Below are 16,364 nucleotides of genomic sequence, written 5' to 3'. Positions count from 1 at the left end.
TTAACCGCCAACCAGCATATACCTTACAGATATCATCATCATCATTATCATCATCATCATACGTTGATTAACTGCCAACCAGCATAAACCTTACAGATATCATCATCATCATCATCATCATCATCATCATACGTTGATTAACCGCCAACCAGCATAAACCTTACAGATATCATCATCATCATCATCATCATCATCATACGTTGACTAACCGCCAACCAGCATAAACCTTACAGATATCATCATCATCATCATCATCATCATCATACGTTGATTAACCGCCAACCAGCATAAACCTTACAGATATCATCATCATCATCATCATCATACGTTGATTAACCGCCAACCAGCATAAACCTTACAGATATCATCATCATCATCATCATCATACGTTGACTAACCGCCAACCAGCATATACCTTACAGATATCATCATCATCATCATCATCATCATACGTTGATTAACCGCCAACCAGCATAAACCTTACAGATATCATCATCATCATCATCATCATCATCATACGTTGACTAACCGCCAACAAGCATATACCTTACAGATGTCATCATCATCATCATCATCATCATCATACGTTGATTAACCGCCAACCAGCATAAACCTTACAGATGTCATCATCATCATCATCACCATACGTTGACTAACCGCCAACAAGCATATACCTTACAGATGTCATCATCATCATCATCATCATCACCATACGTTGACTAACCGCCAACAAGCATATACCTTACAGATGTCATCATCATCATCATCATCATCATCATACGTTGATTAACCGCCAACCAGCATAAACCTTACAGATATCATCATCATCATCATCATCATCATCATACGTTGATTAACCGCCAACCAGCATAAACCTTACAGATATCATCATCATCATCATCATCATCATCATACGTTGATTAACCGCCAACCAGCATAAACCTTACAGATATCATCATCATCATCATCATCATCATCATCATCATACGTTGATTAACCGCCAACCAGCATATACCTTACAGATATTAGCAGCAAAAAGAGCAAAGAACAAATGAATCATGTTACTTTTATAAAGGTGTTTTACTATTGTTGAATTTAACAGTTTGCGTGAGACGTCATTACACGTCTCATTTCAAAACAGCTGATCCCAGATACAGCTAACGGTTGTCCACCGTCTTCTTGGTGCAGTGTTTCCAGCTGTCGTGACCTGCACACATACATTAAATACTGCATCTACATCAACGTTCTCTGACCGGTGTGTACTGACCAAGTCATCACTGACCGTGTGTTTATCACACCCGTACACGCTAACACAATGCTGATCTTGATTTGATTGCTTAGAATACAGGTGTGCTCAGGTAGGATTGAGATCAGTTGAAAGGGCACCATATGTAATAGATAACGATCTCCGGGGTCCAAGATGTGGGACTGAATGTTGAGTGTGATGGGCTGAATATCAACCCCTTCTACCCAAGCCGTCTAGTGTTGTAACACATCAGTAGTGAGTGTGTATGGTATTACGCCGCTTTAACAAAATTCAAGAGGGGCACACCAGAAATGGGCTTCACACATTGTACCCATGTCGGAAATCGAACCCGGGTCTTGGGCGTGACAGATGAACGTTTTAACCACTAGGCTACCCGACCGCCCTGTAACACATCATCAACCCGTTATCAAAGCCATTGTGGAATGAGGTTAATTTTTATTTTATTTTTTATCGTAACCAATGTGTTCATTGCGTTTTCTGATCGCGACGTATTTCGCCCGCTCCCTTTGTATCAGGGTGTTTTTAAAACCAAAAAGTATGCTTCAATGGTAATGTCCCAGGGTTTTTTTTAACCTTGAGCCTCACAGTTATAAATCGTTCCCGATTCAAGCGCACCGAGCATTTCAAACGAAGCCCCCTCATATTGTCCGATCATAGGTCATGTCTTCAAAAAATGTTTTTCCAATATTAACTAGATGCTAAATAACTCCACATCACAGAGAAACCAAATGAAAATATTGTCTTGCAATTTTAACCACTTAATGCCCAATGTCAAAAACAGTTTAACCACTTACTGGTCGTGCTTCGCCTATGATTTATCAAGGGGCATTTTCTAATTATGCTGGAAAACATCGTGGGTATCCTACAGACTGTCAGTGAGTGAATGTTGGTTTGTGCCGCAGTTCACTAATACCTTGCAGGGTCTTCACACACTGTACCCTTTTGGATAAAGTGGGGTTAACGTCGCGTTCAAGATTATTGCACATATATAGCCACATAGCACGTGCGTACGTGCGTGCGTGCGTGTCTGTGTCTGCTTGTACTTGTCCGGACTTATATCAGTGCTGAGATACCATGCCAGTTTAAGATGGATACTCCATTATACTGTTTTATCCCCTTAGTACAGAGCGCAGGTAAGGGAAACAAACATGTACCATCTTTAAACGCCTTTTGGTATAACGCAGCCGGGGTTCGAACCACCGACCTTCCGCTCTCTGGGCAGACGCTCTATCCACTACACCACGGCGGCTCATGTAAATAGAAACTCACATTTAACATACCGTTTTTATTAGTTTCAATAAAATCAGTAACGGTACACTCGTGACACTGGATTTTCTGGTTCATCGATCACTTGATTGTCTGGTTTGTTTACAGACTTTTAACCTGGTGAACCACAAAATCCAGTGACACGAGAGTACCATTACTGATTTTACTGAAACTAATAAAAACGGTATGTTAATTTTGAATTTCTATTTACATGGGCACATAAGACAGCCTCCGTGTTGTAGTGGATAGAGCGTCTGTTCGGAGAGTGGAATGTTGATAGTTCGAACCACGGCAAAACTACTGCTGTGCTGCGTCAGGCAATTTATACTTAATTTTGTTATACAAATTGTATGAATGACGGGTGCTCTCGGTAGGGCAGGACTTGCTTACCCTTTTTGCGAAAACCTGGTCTCATCACTGATTTTCAGCAGTCCATTCAAATACATGCAATTTCCACAGCTATTTGCCCTTTACGCCAAATGGAATCTGTTTCGGCAGAATATCTAAGCTGGTTATTCTGTTGCGTTGACAATTTATAGTATTTCCTACCGGGGTCCGTGGTCTTGTGGATAGAGCGTCTGCCTGGAAACCGTAAGGTCGTGGTTCGATGCCCTGACCACGAGAAAAATTTGTTTGTTTATTGTTGTTTAACGCCGCACTCAGCAATATTCCAGCTATATGACGGCGGTCTGTAAATAATCGAGTCTGGGCCAGGCAATCCAGTCATTGACATCATGAGCATCGATCCACGCATTTGGGATACGATACGACATGCATCGACAAGGTCAGCGAGCCTGACCACCCGATCCCGTTAGTCGCCTCATACGACAAGCATAGTCGCCTTTTACGGCAAGCATGGGTTGCTGAAGACCTATTTTAACCCGGATCTTCACGGGTCTTTTAAAAAATATTTAAGTGTTACATAAGAGCAATAATCTTAATCGCGACGTCAAGCCCCTTTCACCTCACCATGACGTTAAGTAAAGGCATTGCAGGCTCTCCAGTTTCCATTTAATCCCGATACTGTGTTACAGTACTGTTCAACTACATGAACATTTTTTAAAAAGTTAGGTTTTTTAAATACAGCTTGTCTGTTAAATACAATATACTTCTTTTCATAAAAGTATTTGATCAAAGCACTCTGTACATAATATTCCCCACCCATATCTGACTGTTATATCCAGACGAATGTGCTTCTTGTGAAGGTGGCCACATATAACCTTCCGTAACAATCCGCATCTGCTTTGATTTACCAGAATCCGGCTCTAACGAGACTCATGTGCGGATTGTCGTAATATGAAAGCAACCCCGTGCCCGTGAGAGTATAAGATATGACCTGAAACGACAAACATGTTTTGGTGTCGATATTTCTGGGCTAGATGTCTAAGTGAGAACACAGGTGTTGATTTTGACTCAGCCGACTGTAAGCCATTACAGCTAGTATCGTTTGAACTGACTTGAGTTGAAGCACATCTGCTTCTAATGGAGCAATTGGAGACAAATGATTTTGTAATCGTTTGCTTAAACGGTCAAAGTGGTGCCAAATGGTTATAAAATGAGTCTGCCTCTTGATCCGGCGACTCGGGCTGATAGGGCAGCACGTTGTGAGGTGAAATGGGGTTCTGATGGCGCGTTCAAGATTATTGCACTTATATAGCGACGTGCGTGCCCGTGTGTATGTGTATGGCTGCTTGTACTAGTCCGGACTGATGCCGATTTATAGTGCTAGCTCACTGAGATACCATGCCGCAGTTAAACATGAATACCCCACACAGACACAGTATGCTGACTCCGAGCCGACCAGTCCTTGTTTTAGCTCCTTTATGCTGAGCACCAGGCAGGGTAATAACAAGTACCATTTTTTAACGTCTTTCGGTATGCCGCGGCCGGGTATCGAACCTCGGACCTTCCGTTCTGCGAGCGCTCTACCACTAGACCATGGAGTTGTGTGGTTGGTTGTCGGGTAAGATATATATAACGTTGGTTTTTTGGTTGTCTGATAATGGTATCATGTTTGATGGTTGATTATCGTATGGTTAGTTGACGTGTATAACTTGTGTGGTGGTTGGTTGTCTGGTATTATAACTTCTGTGAGGGATTGGTTGTCCAGTATTATTACTTCTGTGAGGGTTGGTTGTTCGGTGTTATTGCTTGTGTGGCGGTTGGTTGTCCGGTGTTAAAACCTGTGTGGTGGTTGGTTGTCCGGTATTATTACTTGCGTGGCGGTTGGTTCTTACTTGCGTGGTGATTGGTTGTCCGGTATTATTACTTGCGTGGTGATTGGTTGTCCGGTGTTATAGCTTGTGTGGTGGTTGGTTGTCCAGTATTAAAACTTGTGTGGTGGTTGGTTGTCCGGTATTATAGCTAGTGTGACGGTTGGTTGTCCGGTGTTATAGCTTGTGTGCTGGTTGGTTGTCCGGTGTTATAGCTTGTTTGGCGGTTGGTTGTCCGGTATTATAGCTAGTGTGCCGGTTGGTTGTCCGGTGTTATAGCTTGTGTGGTGGTTGGTTGTCCGGTATTATAGCTAGTGTGCCGGTTGGTTGTCCGGTGTTATAGCTTGTGTGACGGTTGGTTGTCCGGTATTATAGCTAGTGTGCCGGTTGGTTGTCCGGTGTTACAGCTTGTGAGCCGATTGGTTGTCCGGTATTATTACTTGCGTGGTGATTGGTTGTCCGGTATTATAACTAGTGCCGGTTGGTTGTCCGGTGTTATAGCTTGTGTGCCGATTGGTTGTCCGGTATTATTACTTGCGTGGTGATTGGTTGTCCGGTATTATAGCTAGTGTGCCGGTTGGTTGTCCGGTGTTACAGCTTGTGTGCCGATTGGTTGTCCGGTATTATTACTTGCGTGGTGATTGGTTGTCCGGTATTATAACTAGTGTGCCGGTTGGTTGTCCGGTGTTATAGCTTGTGTGCCGATTGGTTGTCCGGTATTATTACTTGCGTGGTGATTGGTTGTCCGGTATTATAACTAGTGTGCCGGTTGGTTGTCCGGTGTTATAGCTTGTGTGCCGGGTAGGAAAAGGTCTTCAGCAACCCATGCTTGCCGTAAAAGGCGACTGTGCTTGTCATAAGAGGCGATCGGGTGGTCAGGCTCGCTGACTTGGTTGATGCATGTCATCGATCCCAATTGCGTGGATAGATGCTCATGATGTCAATGACTGGATTGTCTGGTACAGACTCGATTATTTACAGACCGCCGTCATATAGCTGGAATATTGCCGAGTGCGGCGTAAAACAACAAACAAACCAAAAAAAACTATCATGGACAAGGAGGAAAGTCTGATTGTGTATATGTAGACGGCTCCAACTGAAACGACCGGGAAACGGGGTTTCATAGTAAAGAAAAAGTGGTGAAGCAGTTTAGTATCTGGGTAATATTTTTTTAATATTCAATGTCTAGCGCATCGTTCTTTAAGTATACACTTCTTGGATTTTATTGTTGACGACGTTTTAATGATATCATAAACGCGGAATCTTTTTAGCTTTTGAATGCTTGACTTGTCTGTGACAGTCTTACATCATTAGCAAAGAATACACGGCCTATCCACAAAAACCCTTTCGACCTATCACGTTTCAAAATCCCCATGTGGCCAGTAATCCATAACTGTATTATTTCATGATTGCATAAAACTCGCATCAGGAAGCACGGCGCCCAGTCCCGTTCAGACCCCCCTCGATGCATCTGTCTGGGTCTGGCAGGGTCTGGCGCGACGGGGATATAATCTGCTATAGTCAATTGAACGGTTACCACCATGATGCGGTGTACATCCACTGCCCCTGCTTCATCAGCTGCACAAAGATGCAAACCTAAAGCTTTCAGCACTCACGTTAATCTCTACAGGGCAATCATCGATGTCGGGGCTGTGATCTGAGATGGAATACAAGGAAAACAGCTCCCTAATGGCCCATGTGTTTCGATAATTTGATCGAATTGGTCTTAGAATATCGACGAATGAGATTTCTTTAGTAGAAGGATTGTTTTCTTGTTGCAATGTAACAGCTTTTCGGGATTACGGATTCTAACCATCTATCTAGGGGCACATTTGACGTTTTTTTCATTTTTAAGTCCCAATCTACCCCCAGACAGACCATTATTTAGCATTCTGGTTTATATACAGTATAAGGTTGTCCATCACCGATGTAGGGTGACACCTCGTTAATCCGAACTCGGAATATTAATTCGTTAGTGAGTTAGGTTATCCGCCGCTTCTAGCAATATTCCAGCAATATCACGGCGGGGTACACCAGAAATGGGCTTCACTAATTGTATCCATGTCGGGAATCGAACCCGGGTCCTCAGTGTGACGAGCGGAGGCTTTAACCACTATGCTACCCGACCGCCCCGGAATATTGTTTACTTTTTTCTTTAAGCCATATTACAGCTGTATGACGGCGGTCTGTAAATAATCGAGTCTGGACCAGAAAATCCAGTGATTGACATCATGAGCATCGATCTATCCCGTCAGTCGCCTCTTACAACAAGCATGGGTTGCTGAAGACCAGTTCTAACCCGGAATCTTCACGGGACAAATATGCTTACAGTACATCTGAGGATACCCGTGAAGATCCGGGGTAGAATAGGTCTTCAGCAACCCATGCTTGCCGTAAAAAGCGACTATGCTTGTCGTGAGAGACGACTAACGGGATCGGGTGGTCAGGCTCGATGACTTGGTTGAAGTATGTCATCGATCGCAATTGCGTGGATCAATGCTCATGGTATCAATCACTGGATTGTCTGGTCTAGACTCGATTATTTACAGACCTACGTCATATAGCTGGACTATTGCTGAGTGCGGCGTTAAACAACAAACCAACCAACCAACATCTGAGGTCTTCGAGTTACACAATGCAAAGAGTTGATACGTTTATCGACAATGGATGTGTGCAGGTAGACACGTGTAACACAATATTTCCAAACTAGTGCAGGCGCTAGGTAGATACAGGTAGATACAGACAGTGTGTCCCCTGGAGCTAATGAGGTGAGGTGAGGTGAAATGGGGTTTAACGTCGCGTCCAAGATTATTGCACTTATATAGCGACGTGCATGTACGTGTATGTGTGTGTGTGGCTGCTTGTACTAGTCCGGACTGATGCCGATTTATAGTGCTAGCTCACTGAGATACCATGCCGCAGTTTAACATGAATACCCCACTCAGACACACTATACTGACTCCGAGCCGACCAGTCCTTGTTTTAGCCCCTTAATGCCGAGCGCCAGACAGGGTAACAACAAGTACCATCTTTTAACGTCTTTTGGTATGACGCGGTCGGGAATCGAACCCCGGACCTTCCGCTCTCCGGTCGGACGCTCTACCACTAGACCACGGAGGCGGTCGGAGCTAATGACCATTACATACATATGATTACTTACGACGTGATATAGCCACGACACAGCCGTGCTATAGCCTTCATATAGCTGTTATATGGTCATGGTTTCGCCTTCATATGACCATGATAGAAGTGAGGTTCTAGCTGCTGTGGTATATATGTGGTGTGGCTCTGATAATCCCTGACGTAGCGTGTAATTGTAGTTATATAACCACGATAAGACGTTATAGCCGTGATAATGATATAGTCGTCATGTAGTCATGATATAGCACTGATATAGGCTAGACCGCCTCCGTGGTCTAGTGGTAGAGCGTCCGCCTGGAGAGCGGAAGGTCCTGGGTTCGATCTCCGACCGCGTCATACCAAAAGACGTTAACAGGTGGTACTTGTTGTTACCCTGGCGCTCGGCATTAAGGGGCTAAAACAAGGACTGGTCGGCTCGGAGTCAGTATACTGTGTCGGAGTGGGGTATTCATGTTAAACTGCGGCATGGTATCTCAGTGAGCTAGCACTATAAATCGGCATCAGTCCGGACTAGTACAAGCAGCCACACAAACACACACACATACATAAACGTCGCTATATAAGTGCAATAATCTTGGACGCGACGTTAAACCCCATTTCGTTGTGTCTGTTAACTCCAACAGGACAGGATATATTGTCGTATGTAACTACCGACCTTCGAGTCAACGGCTTTAAAACAAAAACACTCCAAATAAGACAGTGGCAGTGGAATGAAAGGAGAAAGAGACTGTTTCTTATCCGTATGTCAGTTTCAGAGAGCCGTCTAATCTTGAAGATATTCTGAAACGAACGCTGACCCAATCTAGTGTAAAATCCAGTAAGGATGCTTCAAAGATCCCTAACAATACGGAATGGAGACGAAATCTAATAACACGGGCTTGGATTTATATTGGTTTAGGTAGAGTCATAAACACCATGTACAGTACATGGCGGTCGTCCCAGGTTCAATAAACCCACATGAGGGGAGATGAGTTCAATGCTGTAGTTGCGTCAGGTTCCTGAACCACAACCAAACACCCGCCGCAATGAAATAAACAAAGAATTAGTAGGATTTTTATAGCTCTTTAATACGACCGTTGACTACTTTTCTTCAATAATTTCCGACATGTATTTAAATTTATGGCACCATTATTGTAGTTTTCAATATTGCTTTTTTATGAAATAGGTTTCAGTCATGTTTTTAATATAAAAAAAATATATATATATTTCTCGTTAAATGCTAACTCTTAACATTCCCTGTGAATTAATTCAATAAAAATAACTGACCTTTTTAAGAGTTAAAACCCACAACACAGTCTTTATAAACACAAACAATTCCGTTTATTGCCTTTATGACGCCAAACATTGTTTTTCGACATTTCGTTCAGGGAGCTATAATGTTGGAGTGGGTGCAATCTCATTAAAATCAGATGATATTATGTGCATATAAACGCTTTCCGGCATTTGCCCTACCATATTCTCTGTTTTGCAATTATACAGTGATTAAAGCTATACTTTCATATTTATAACAGTAATACTACGATATAGGGTATTTGTTTATAGATAATAGATGTCAAAGAACAACATTTCATTTCAGATTAAATATCAATCTAATTATCCAACTTGTCTTTGTTCTTCTTCAATTGCCATCCCTGCTAAACTGAAGGGTCAATGTATCTCTGATCTCGGTGTATCTCTGTGCCACTTGCATGTAGGATTCCTACGTTGTCTGTGGTCCCTGTTGGTCTGTGTGTGGATCTCGGACTGCATCATGCCAGTCTAGTAGGTAGGGCTGATCTTTGTTGGTTACAGGTTGTGTAGATCGACAGCCGCAGCCACAAGGATTGAATCCAAAATTGACATCAACGTCAACCCTCTTAGGGTAACGCCTCCATCTTCCTTTGAACAGTCCGAATATGTTCTCAATCGTCATACGGGCATTGCTAAGTACGACTGTTCTACTGTCAGGTTCCCTGTATAGGTAGGTAAGTGCATGGTTTCAGGAGCCAGGAAGTCAATGGGTTGGCCGGGTCGTCAATGAGAAAGAACGGCATGTCCACAAGAGCATTGTCCTGCCCAACTGGCGTTCCTCGCTCAGGTGACGTTGGAAGGGGGTTTTTGTAGTAGAGTTGGTAAACGCTCTTGCATCACACACTCGGCCAGACCAGCCAGTGAAGACATCTGTGAATCAGTATTTATCATCACACAGAGCCTGTATAAAGATTGAGTACCACTCTTTTTTGTTCACAAAGTCGGTGTGGCAATAGTTGGGAGCAATAATGGGAACACGTGTAGCATAGTTTGCTCCTGCACAGCTCGGTAGGTTCCATTTGTCTTTATGTCCACCAATAACCCCCTTCATAGCTTCTCCACGTGGCAATCTGACCAGTTCATTGACGCAGATACATACTGTTGACCTGGCTATTACGAACCATCTTCCCGAAGCAGGAGCGTCCACTAGCCTTTTTATCAAAGTCTTCTTTCCATCCTTGCCACACCTTCCAACTTAACTGTTCTTAATATGACTGGACTATCGCGCATATCGATAGTCCAATCAGATAACGTTTCACAAAATCAACGCGACTTCTTCCATCTTTTAAACAAAGTAGTACACATCTACTGCAACACGGTGTTCAGGAATCAAGGAATTCTCTAAGGCCTGATGAAAGGCGTAAATGTCATTCCAACTGTAGGTAGATGACTTCAAACAAGGCTTGAAACATCCTGAAATTGTCAAGCCATTGATCTTCATCAAATGTATTAAAACAATACGGTTCCACCAACTTCTGCTTCTTTCTTTCATCCAGATTTATCTTTCTCAAAGAAAAGACAAGCTTATGGCAAAGCAAATGCCTGTGTTAAACGTTGCATTTTCCTTCTCCGAGCACACTAGCATCCAAATATAGTAACTTCCTGACGGCTGTCCAAACACAATGCATTGAGACCCGTGAAGATCCGGGCTGGAACAGGTCTTCAGCAACCCATGCTTGTCGTAAAAGGCGACTAAAGGGATCGGGGGGTCAGACTCGCTGACTAAGTTGATGCCTGTCATCGTATCCCATCTGCATGGATCGATGCTGATGATATCAATCACTGGATTGTCTGGTCCAGATTCGATTATTTACAGACCACCGTCATATAGCTGGAATATGGAGTGCGGCGTTAAACAACACATAAACAAACAAACAAACAAACAAACAATGCAATGAGCGACTTCAGAATCCCAAAATAAACGCAGTTACAATTATTGTTCAACATTAAAAAAAACACCTTCCATAAAACACAGTGCATATAAACACCACTTTTTAAACTTTGTCCACGTGGTTATATTTACCCTGGGTATTTTACCTGTGGGCAAAGAAGATGCTTATAAAGAGAGTTTAGGAAACTAACAGGGCAGTATATGGACTTGAGAACAAAATAAGATCTACAAGCAATCATCTCTATTTAGTCGTTACCTTGACACCAACAATGTCCCTAACAAAATTTGAGTAGTATATTATTCATGAGAACTGTAGATCATCATGCAGGGCCTTACAACATCCTCTATATTCCGATGGGTATGAGTATGTTGTAGCAAGGTACCTTATGATCTGAAAACAAAATTGCACTGACATCATTCCTCAGTCCAATTTTAAACAAACATGAAATACTTATATCCCCCGCCAATATGACATGTTCGGTTGTGTGCAAGGCACGAAATATTGTACGGTTTTCAAGATCTGCTCCGGAAACGAGCACTACCGCCATTTTCAGTCTAAGTCATTGTCATTGCCATGGAAACTCGACAAATATCTTTTCAAAATTCCCAAACTATCAAAAGGCACCAGTTCACCAGTAGACCTATCTATGTGCCAAGTTTGGTTAAAATATCTCTTTGTTTTTTAGTTCTGCTCCGGAAACTAAACGTGACGGACGGAAGGACGGACAACACCGATTCCTATATCCCCATTCCACTTCTTGGCGGGGAAAAATAACAGTGTCTATTCTCCAGGAATTATACCTATTAACGTCCCACGCAGGGCTGCATCCACTACCATCCCTGCATGCCGACACACACAAAGCAGGGGGACCAAACCTGCTGTTACTGTTACGTTAATTCCTCATATTGCTCAGTGTAAATACCATTGTGCAACCTAACCGACACGTACTACAAAGGGAACAAGAAAAGTGCGCGGTTTATTATACGACAATCGTATTAAAGAAGTGTTTGATCAGAAAGAAAATTAGCTAGCCTTGTTGTTGAAGTGCCAGAATGATGTGTTATTAAGTAGAACATATATAATTATCGTACTGAAAACCAGGATGACTTCAAGGACGTTGACCAGAGGTCAAGCCTAATGGTGCTGCAGGCGATCTTCGCCGCCCGATAATTTCTAAAGTATGTAGTTATATCGAGGAGGTTGATTAAAGGTTGATTATGCTAGACCTATAGTTAATAATGTTTGAGCATTACTCACATACCGACTTATCTGCAAATACCATAATCGTTTCCACATGGCTCCAAGTCTAAAACGACGGTCCATGCGTGCGATTGCTACGTTATTTTGTAGACATAAATCTAGTTGTGCTGTCGGCGTGGTAATACGCCTGGCGATGGTGGCGAATGTAGTATTAGATCCTAGGGAAATGGTAAAACGTGGTAGGGTAGTAGTTATAAGGGTGGTTGTCGCGATCAGATAGTAGTTGATGGTTGTTGTGGTGGGCGTGGTAGTAGTTATGATGGTTGTTGTGGTGGGCGTGGTAATAGTTATGATGGTTGTTGTGATAGGCGTGGTAATAGTTATGATGGGCGTGGTAGTAGTTATGATGGTTGTTGTGATGGGCGTGTAGTAGTTATGATGGGCGTGGTAGTAGTTATGATGGTTGTTGTGTTGGGCGAGGTAGTAGCTAGGATGGTTGTTGTGATGGGCGTGGTAATAGTTATGATGGTTGTTGTGTTGGGCGAGGTAGTAGTTATGATGGTTGTTGTGATGAGCGTGGTAGTAGTTATGATGGTTGTTGTGATGGGCGTGGTAATATTTATGATGGTTGTTGTGATGGGTGTGGTAATAGTTATGATGGTTGTGATGGGCGTGGTAATAGTTATGATGGTTGTTGTGATGGGCGTGCTAGTAGTTATGATGGTTGTTGTGATGGGCGTGGTAATAGTTATCAAGTCTGTTGTGGTGGGCGTGGCAGTAGTAATGATGGTTGTTGTGATGGGTGTGGTAATAGTTATGATGGTTGTTGTGATGGGCGTGGTAGTAGTTGTGATGGTTGTTGTGATGGGTGTGGTAGGAGTTATGATGGTTGTTGTGATGGGTGTGGTAGGAGTTATGATGGTTGTTGTGATGGGCGTGGTAGTAGTTGTGATGGTTGTTGTGATGGGCGTGGTAGTAGTTGTGATGGTTGTTGTGATGGGCGTGGTAATAGTTGTGATGGTTGTTGTGATGGGTGTGGTAGGAGTTATGATGGTTGTTGTGATGGGCATGGTAATAGTTGTCAAGGCTGTTGTGGTGGGCGTGGCAGTAGTAATGATGGTTGTTGTCATGGGCGTGGTAATAGTTATGATGGTTGTTGTGATGGGCGTGGTATTAGTTATGATGGTTGTTGTGGTGGGCATGGCAGTAGTAATGATGGTTGTTGTGATGGGTGTGGCAGTAGTAATGATGGTTGTTGTGATGGGCGTTGTAATAGTTATGATGGTTGTTGTGATGGGTGTGGTAGTAGTTATGATGATGGTTGTTGTGATTGGTGTGGTAGTAGTTATGATGATGGTTGTTGTGATGGGCGTGGCTACAGTTATGATGGTTGTGATGGGCGTGGTAATAGTTACGATGATGGTGGTTGTGGTGGGCGTGGTAGTTATTATGATGGTGGTTGTGATGGGCGTGGTAGTAGCGACAGTGAGGGTTGTTGTGATGGGCGTGGTAATAGTGACGATGATGGTTGTTGTGATGGGGGTGGTTGTAACGACAATGATGGTTGTTGTGATGGGCGTGGTAATAGTGACGATGGTGGTGGGCGTGGTAGTAGTTATGATGGTGGTTGTGTTAGGCGTGGTTGTAGTGAGTGAGTGAGTGAGTTGGGTTTAACGCCGCTTTTAGCATTATTCCAGTTATATCACGGCGTGTCAGCTTAATGTGGAAGGAAGGCCTGAGGTGATGCAGGTCTCCGACGTTTACCACTTCGGTGAAACCCACGAGCAAGGGTATGGTGCTGACAAACCTAGAAACATAATTGGGGCGAACCGGCGTGGTTGTAACGACAATGATGGTTGTTGTGGTGGGTGTGGTAATAGTGACGATGATGGTGGTTGTAGTGGGCGTCGAAGTAGTCATGATGGTGGTTGTGATGGGCTTGGTAGTAGTTACAGTGATGGTTGTTGTGGTGTGCGTGGTAATACTGTCGATGATGGTGGTTGTGGTGGGCGTGGCAGTACACCATTACCTGAATACCTAACAGAACAACAAACATCTGCATTGTCATTACCATAACATCTACCACAATGGCCCACCACAACAACCATCATCATAACTACCACGCCCACCACAACAGCCATCATCATAACTACCACGCCCACCTCAACAGCCATCATCATAACTACCACGCCCACCACAACAGCCATCATCATAACTACCACGCCCACCACAACAGCCATCATCATAACTACCACGCCCACCACAACAACCATCATCATAACTACCACGCCCACCACAACAACCATCATCATAACTACCACGCCCAACACAACAACCATCATTATAACTACCAAGCCCATCACAACAACCATCATCATGACTACCACGCCCACCCCAACAACCATCATCATAACTACCACGCCCACCACAACAACCATCATCATAACTACCACGCCCACCACAACAACCATCATCATAACTACCACGCCCACCACAACAACCATCATCATAACTACCACGCCCATCTCAACAACCATCATCATAACTACCACGCCCACCACAACAACCATCATTATAACAACCACGCCCACCACAACAACCATCATCATAACTACCACGCCCACCACAAAAACCATCAACATAACTATTGTGGCTACGATAATGACAGCGTAGATGTTTGTCGTTGTTGTAGCTGTTACGGTAACAACAGAGTAGATGTTAGTCGTTGTAGCTGTTACGGTAACAACAGTGTAGATGTTTGTCGTTGTGGTAGCTGTTTTCGGTAACAACAGTGTAGTTGTTTGTCGTTGTTGTAGCTGTTACGGTAACAACAGTGTAGATGTTTGTCGTTGTAGCTGTTACGGTAACAACAGTGTAGATGTTTGTCGTTGTAGCTGTTATGGTAACAACAGTGTAGATGTTTGTCGTTGTTGTAGCTGTTACGGTAACAACAGTGCAGTTGTTTGTCGTTGTGGTAGCTGTTACGGTAACAACAGTGTAGTTGTTTGTCGTTGTTGTAGCTGTTACGGGAACAACAGTGTAGATGTTTGTCGTTGTGGTAGCTGTTACGGTAACAACAGTGTAGATGTTTGTCGTTGTAGCTGTTACGGTAACAACAGTGCAGTTGTTTGTCGTTGTGGTAGCTGTTACGGGAACAACAGTGTAGATGTTTGTCGTAGTGGTAGCTGTTTCGGTAACAACAGTGCAGTTGTTTGTCGTTGTTGTAGCTGTTACGGTAACAACAGTGTAGATGTTTGTCGTTGCTGTAGCTTTTACGGTAACAACATTGAAGTTGTTTGTCGTTGTTGTAGCTGTTACGGTAATGCCAGTGTAGATGTTTGTCGTTGTAGCTGTTACGGTAACAACAGTGTAGATGTTTGTCGTTACGGTAACAACAGTGTAGTTGTTTGTCGTTGTGGTAGCTGTTACGGTAACAACAGTGTAGTTGTTTGTCGTTGTGGTAGCTGTTACGGTAATGCCAGTGTAGATGTTTGTCGTTGTAGCTGATACGGTAACAACAGTGTAGATGTTTGTCGTTGTGGTAGCTGATACGGTAACAACAGTGTAGATGTTTGTCGTTGTGGTAGCTGATACGGTAACAACAGTGTAGATGTTTGTCGTTGTGGTAGCTGATACGGTAACAACAGTGTAGATGTTTGTCGTTGTGGTAGCTGATACGGTAACAACAGTGTAGATGTTTGTCGTTGTAATGGTGACAACTGTGGCGGTTGCTTTTTAAAACTAAAACAACCACGGTAGATGCAACTAAACACCGAACTTCCTACGTTATCATCTTTTGAAATCTCGACATTTTCAACAATTTGTGGTGGACATGTTAAATGAGAACATTTCAACGATCCATACACTCTATCTATCCGGAATCCACACTGCGTTGTTGCACAGGTCATATGAATGAATGATTACTCCATTATTAGCTAATGACGAACATCACGTGCAGCAAACATTCCTGCGGTGCCGGTTTACGGAATGTCGCATCAGAAGAGTCGAATTACAGTAGTTGTAGCAACTAGTTGTTCGTCTTCAAAGCAACAACTAAACCGTTCCATATGTTTCAGCATGTGATAGACATCACTA

At 43.3% G+C, this 16,364-nt stretch overlaps 1 protein-coding gene across 1 annotated transcript in view; it reads left to right on the top strand.

Moving 5' to 3' along the window:
• Positions 1-14,942, top strand: part of LOC124151523 (hepatitis A virus cellular receptor 1-like) — a 37,120-nt gene extending 22,178 nt beyond the window's left edge. The window contains exon 2 of the mRNA XM_046524040.2: positions 14,407-14,942. Within this exon, the coding sequence (XP_046379996.2) occupies positions 14,407-14,942 (536 nt within the window). The remainder of the gene's footprint in view (positions 1-14,406) is intronic.
• The last annotated feature ends 1,422 nt before the right edge of the window (positions 14,943-16,364 follow it).

Source organism: Haliotis rufescens, unplaced genomic scaffold (assembly GCF_023055435.1).
Source record: "Haliotis rufescens isolate VD_foot unplaced genomic scaffold, xgHalRufe1.0.p SCAF_3, whole genome shotgun sequence".
NCBI lineage: Eukaryota > Metazoa > Mollusca > Gastropoda > Lepetellida > Haliotidae > Haliotis > Haliotis rufescens.
This window is presented reverse-complemented; position numbering and strand designations above follow the sequence as displayed.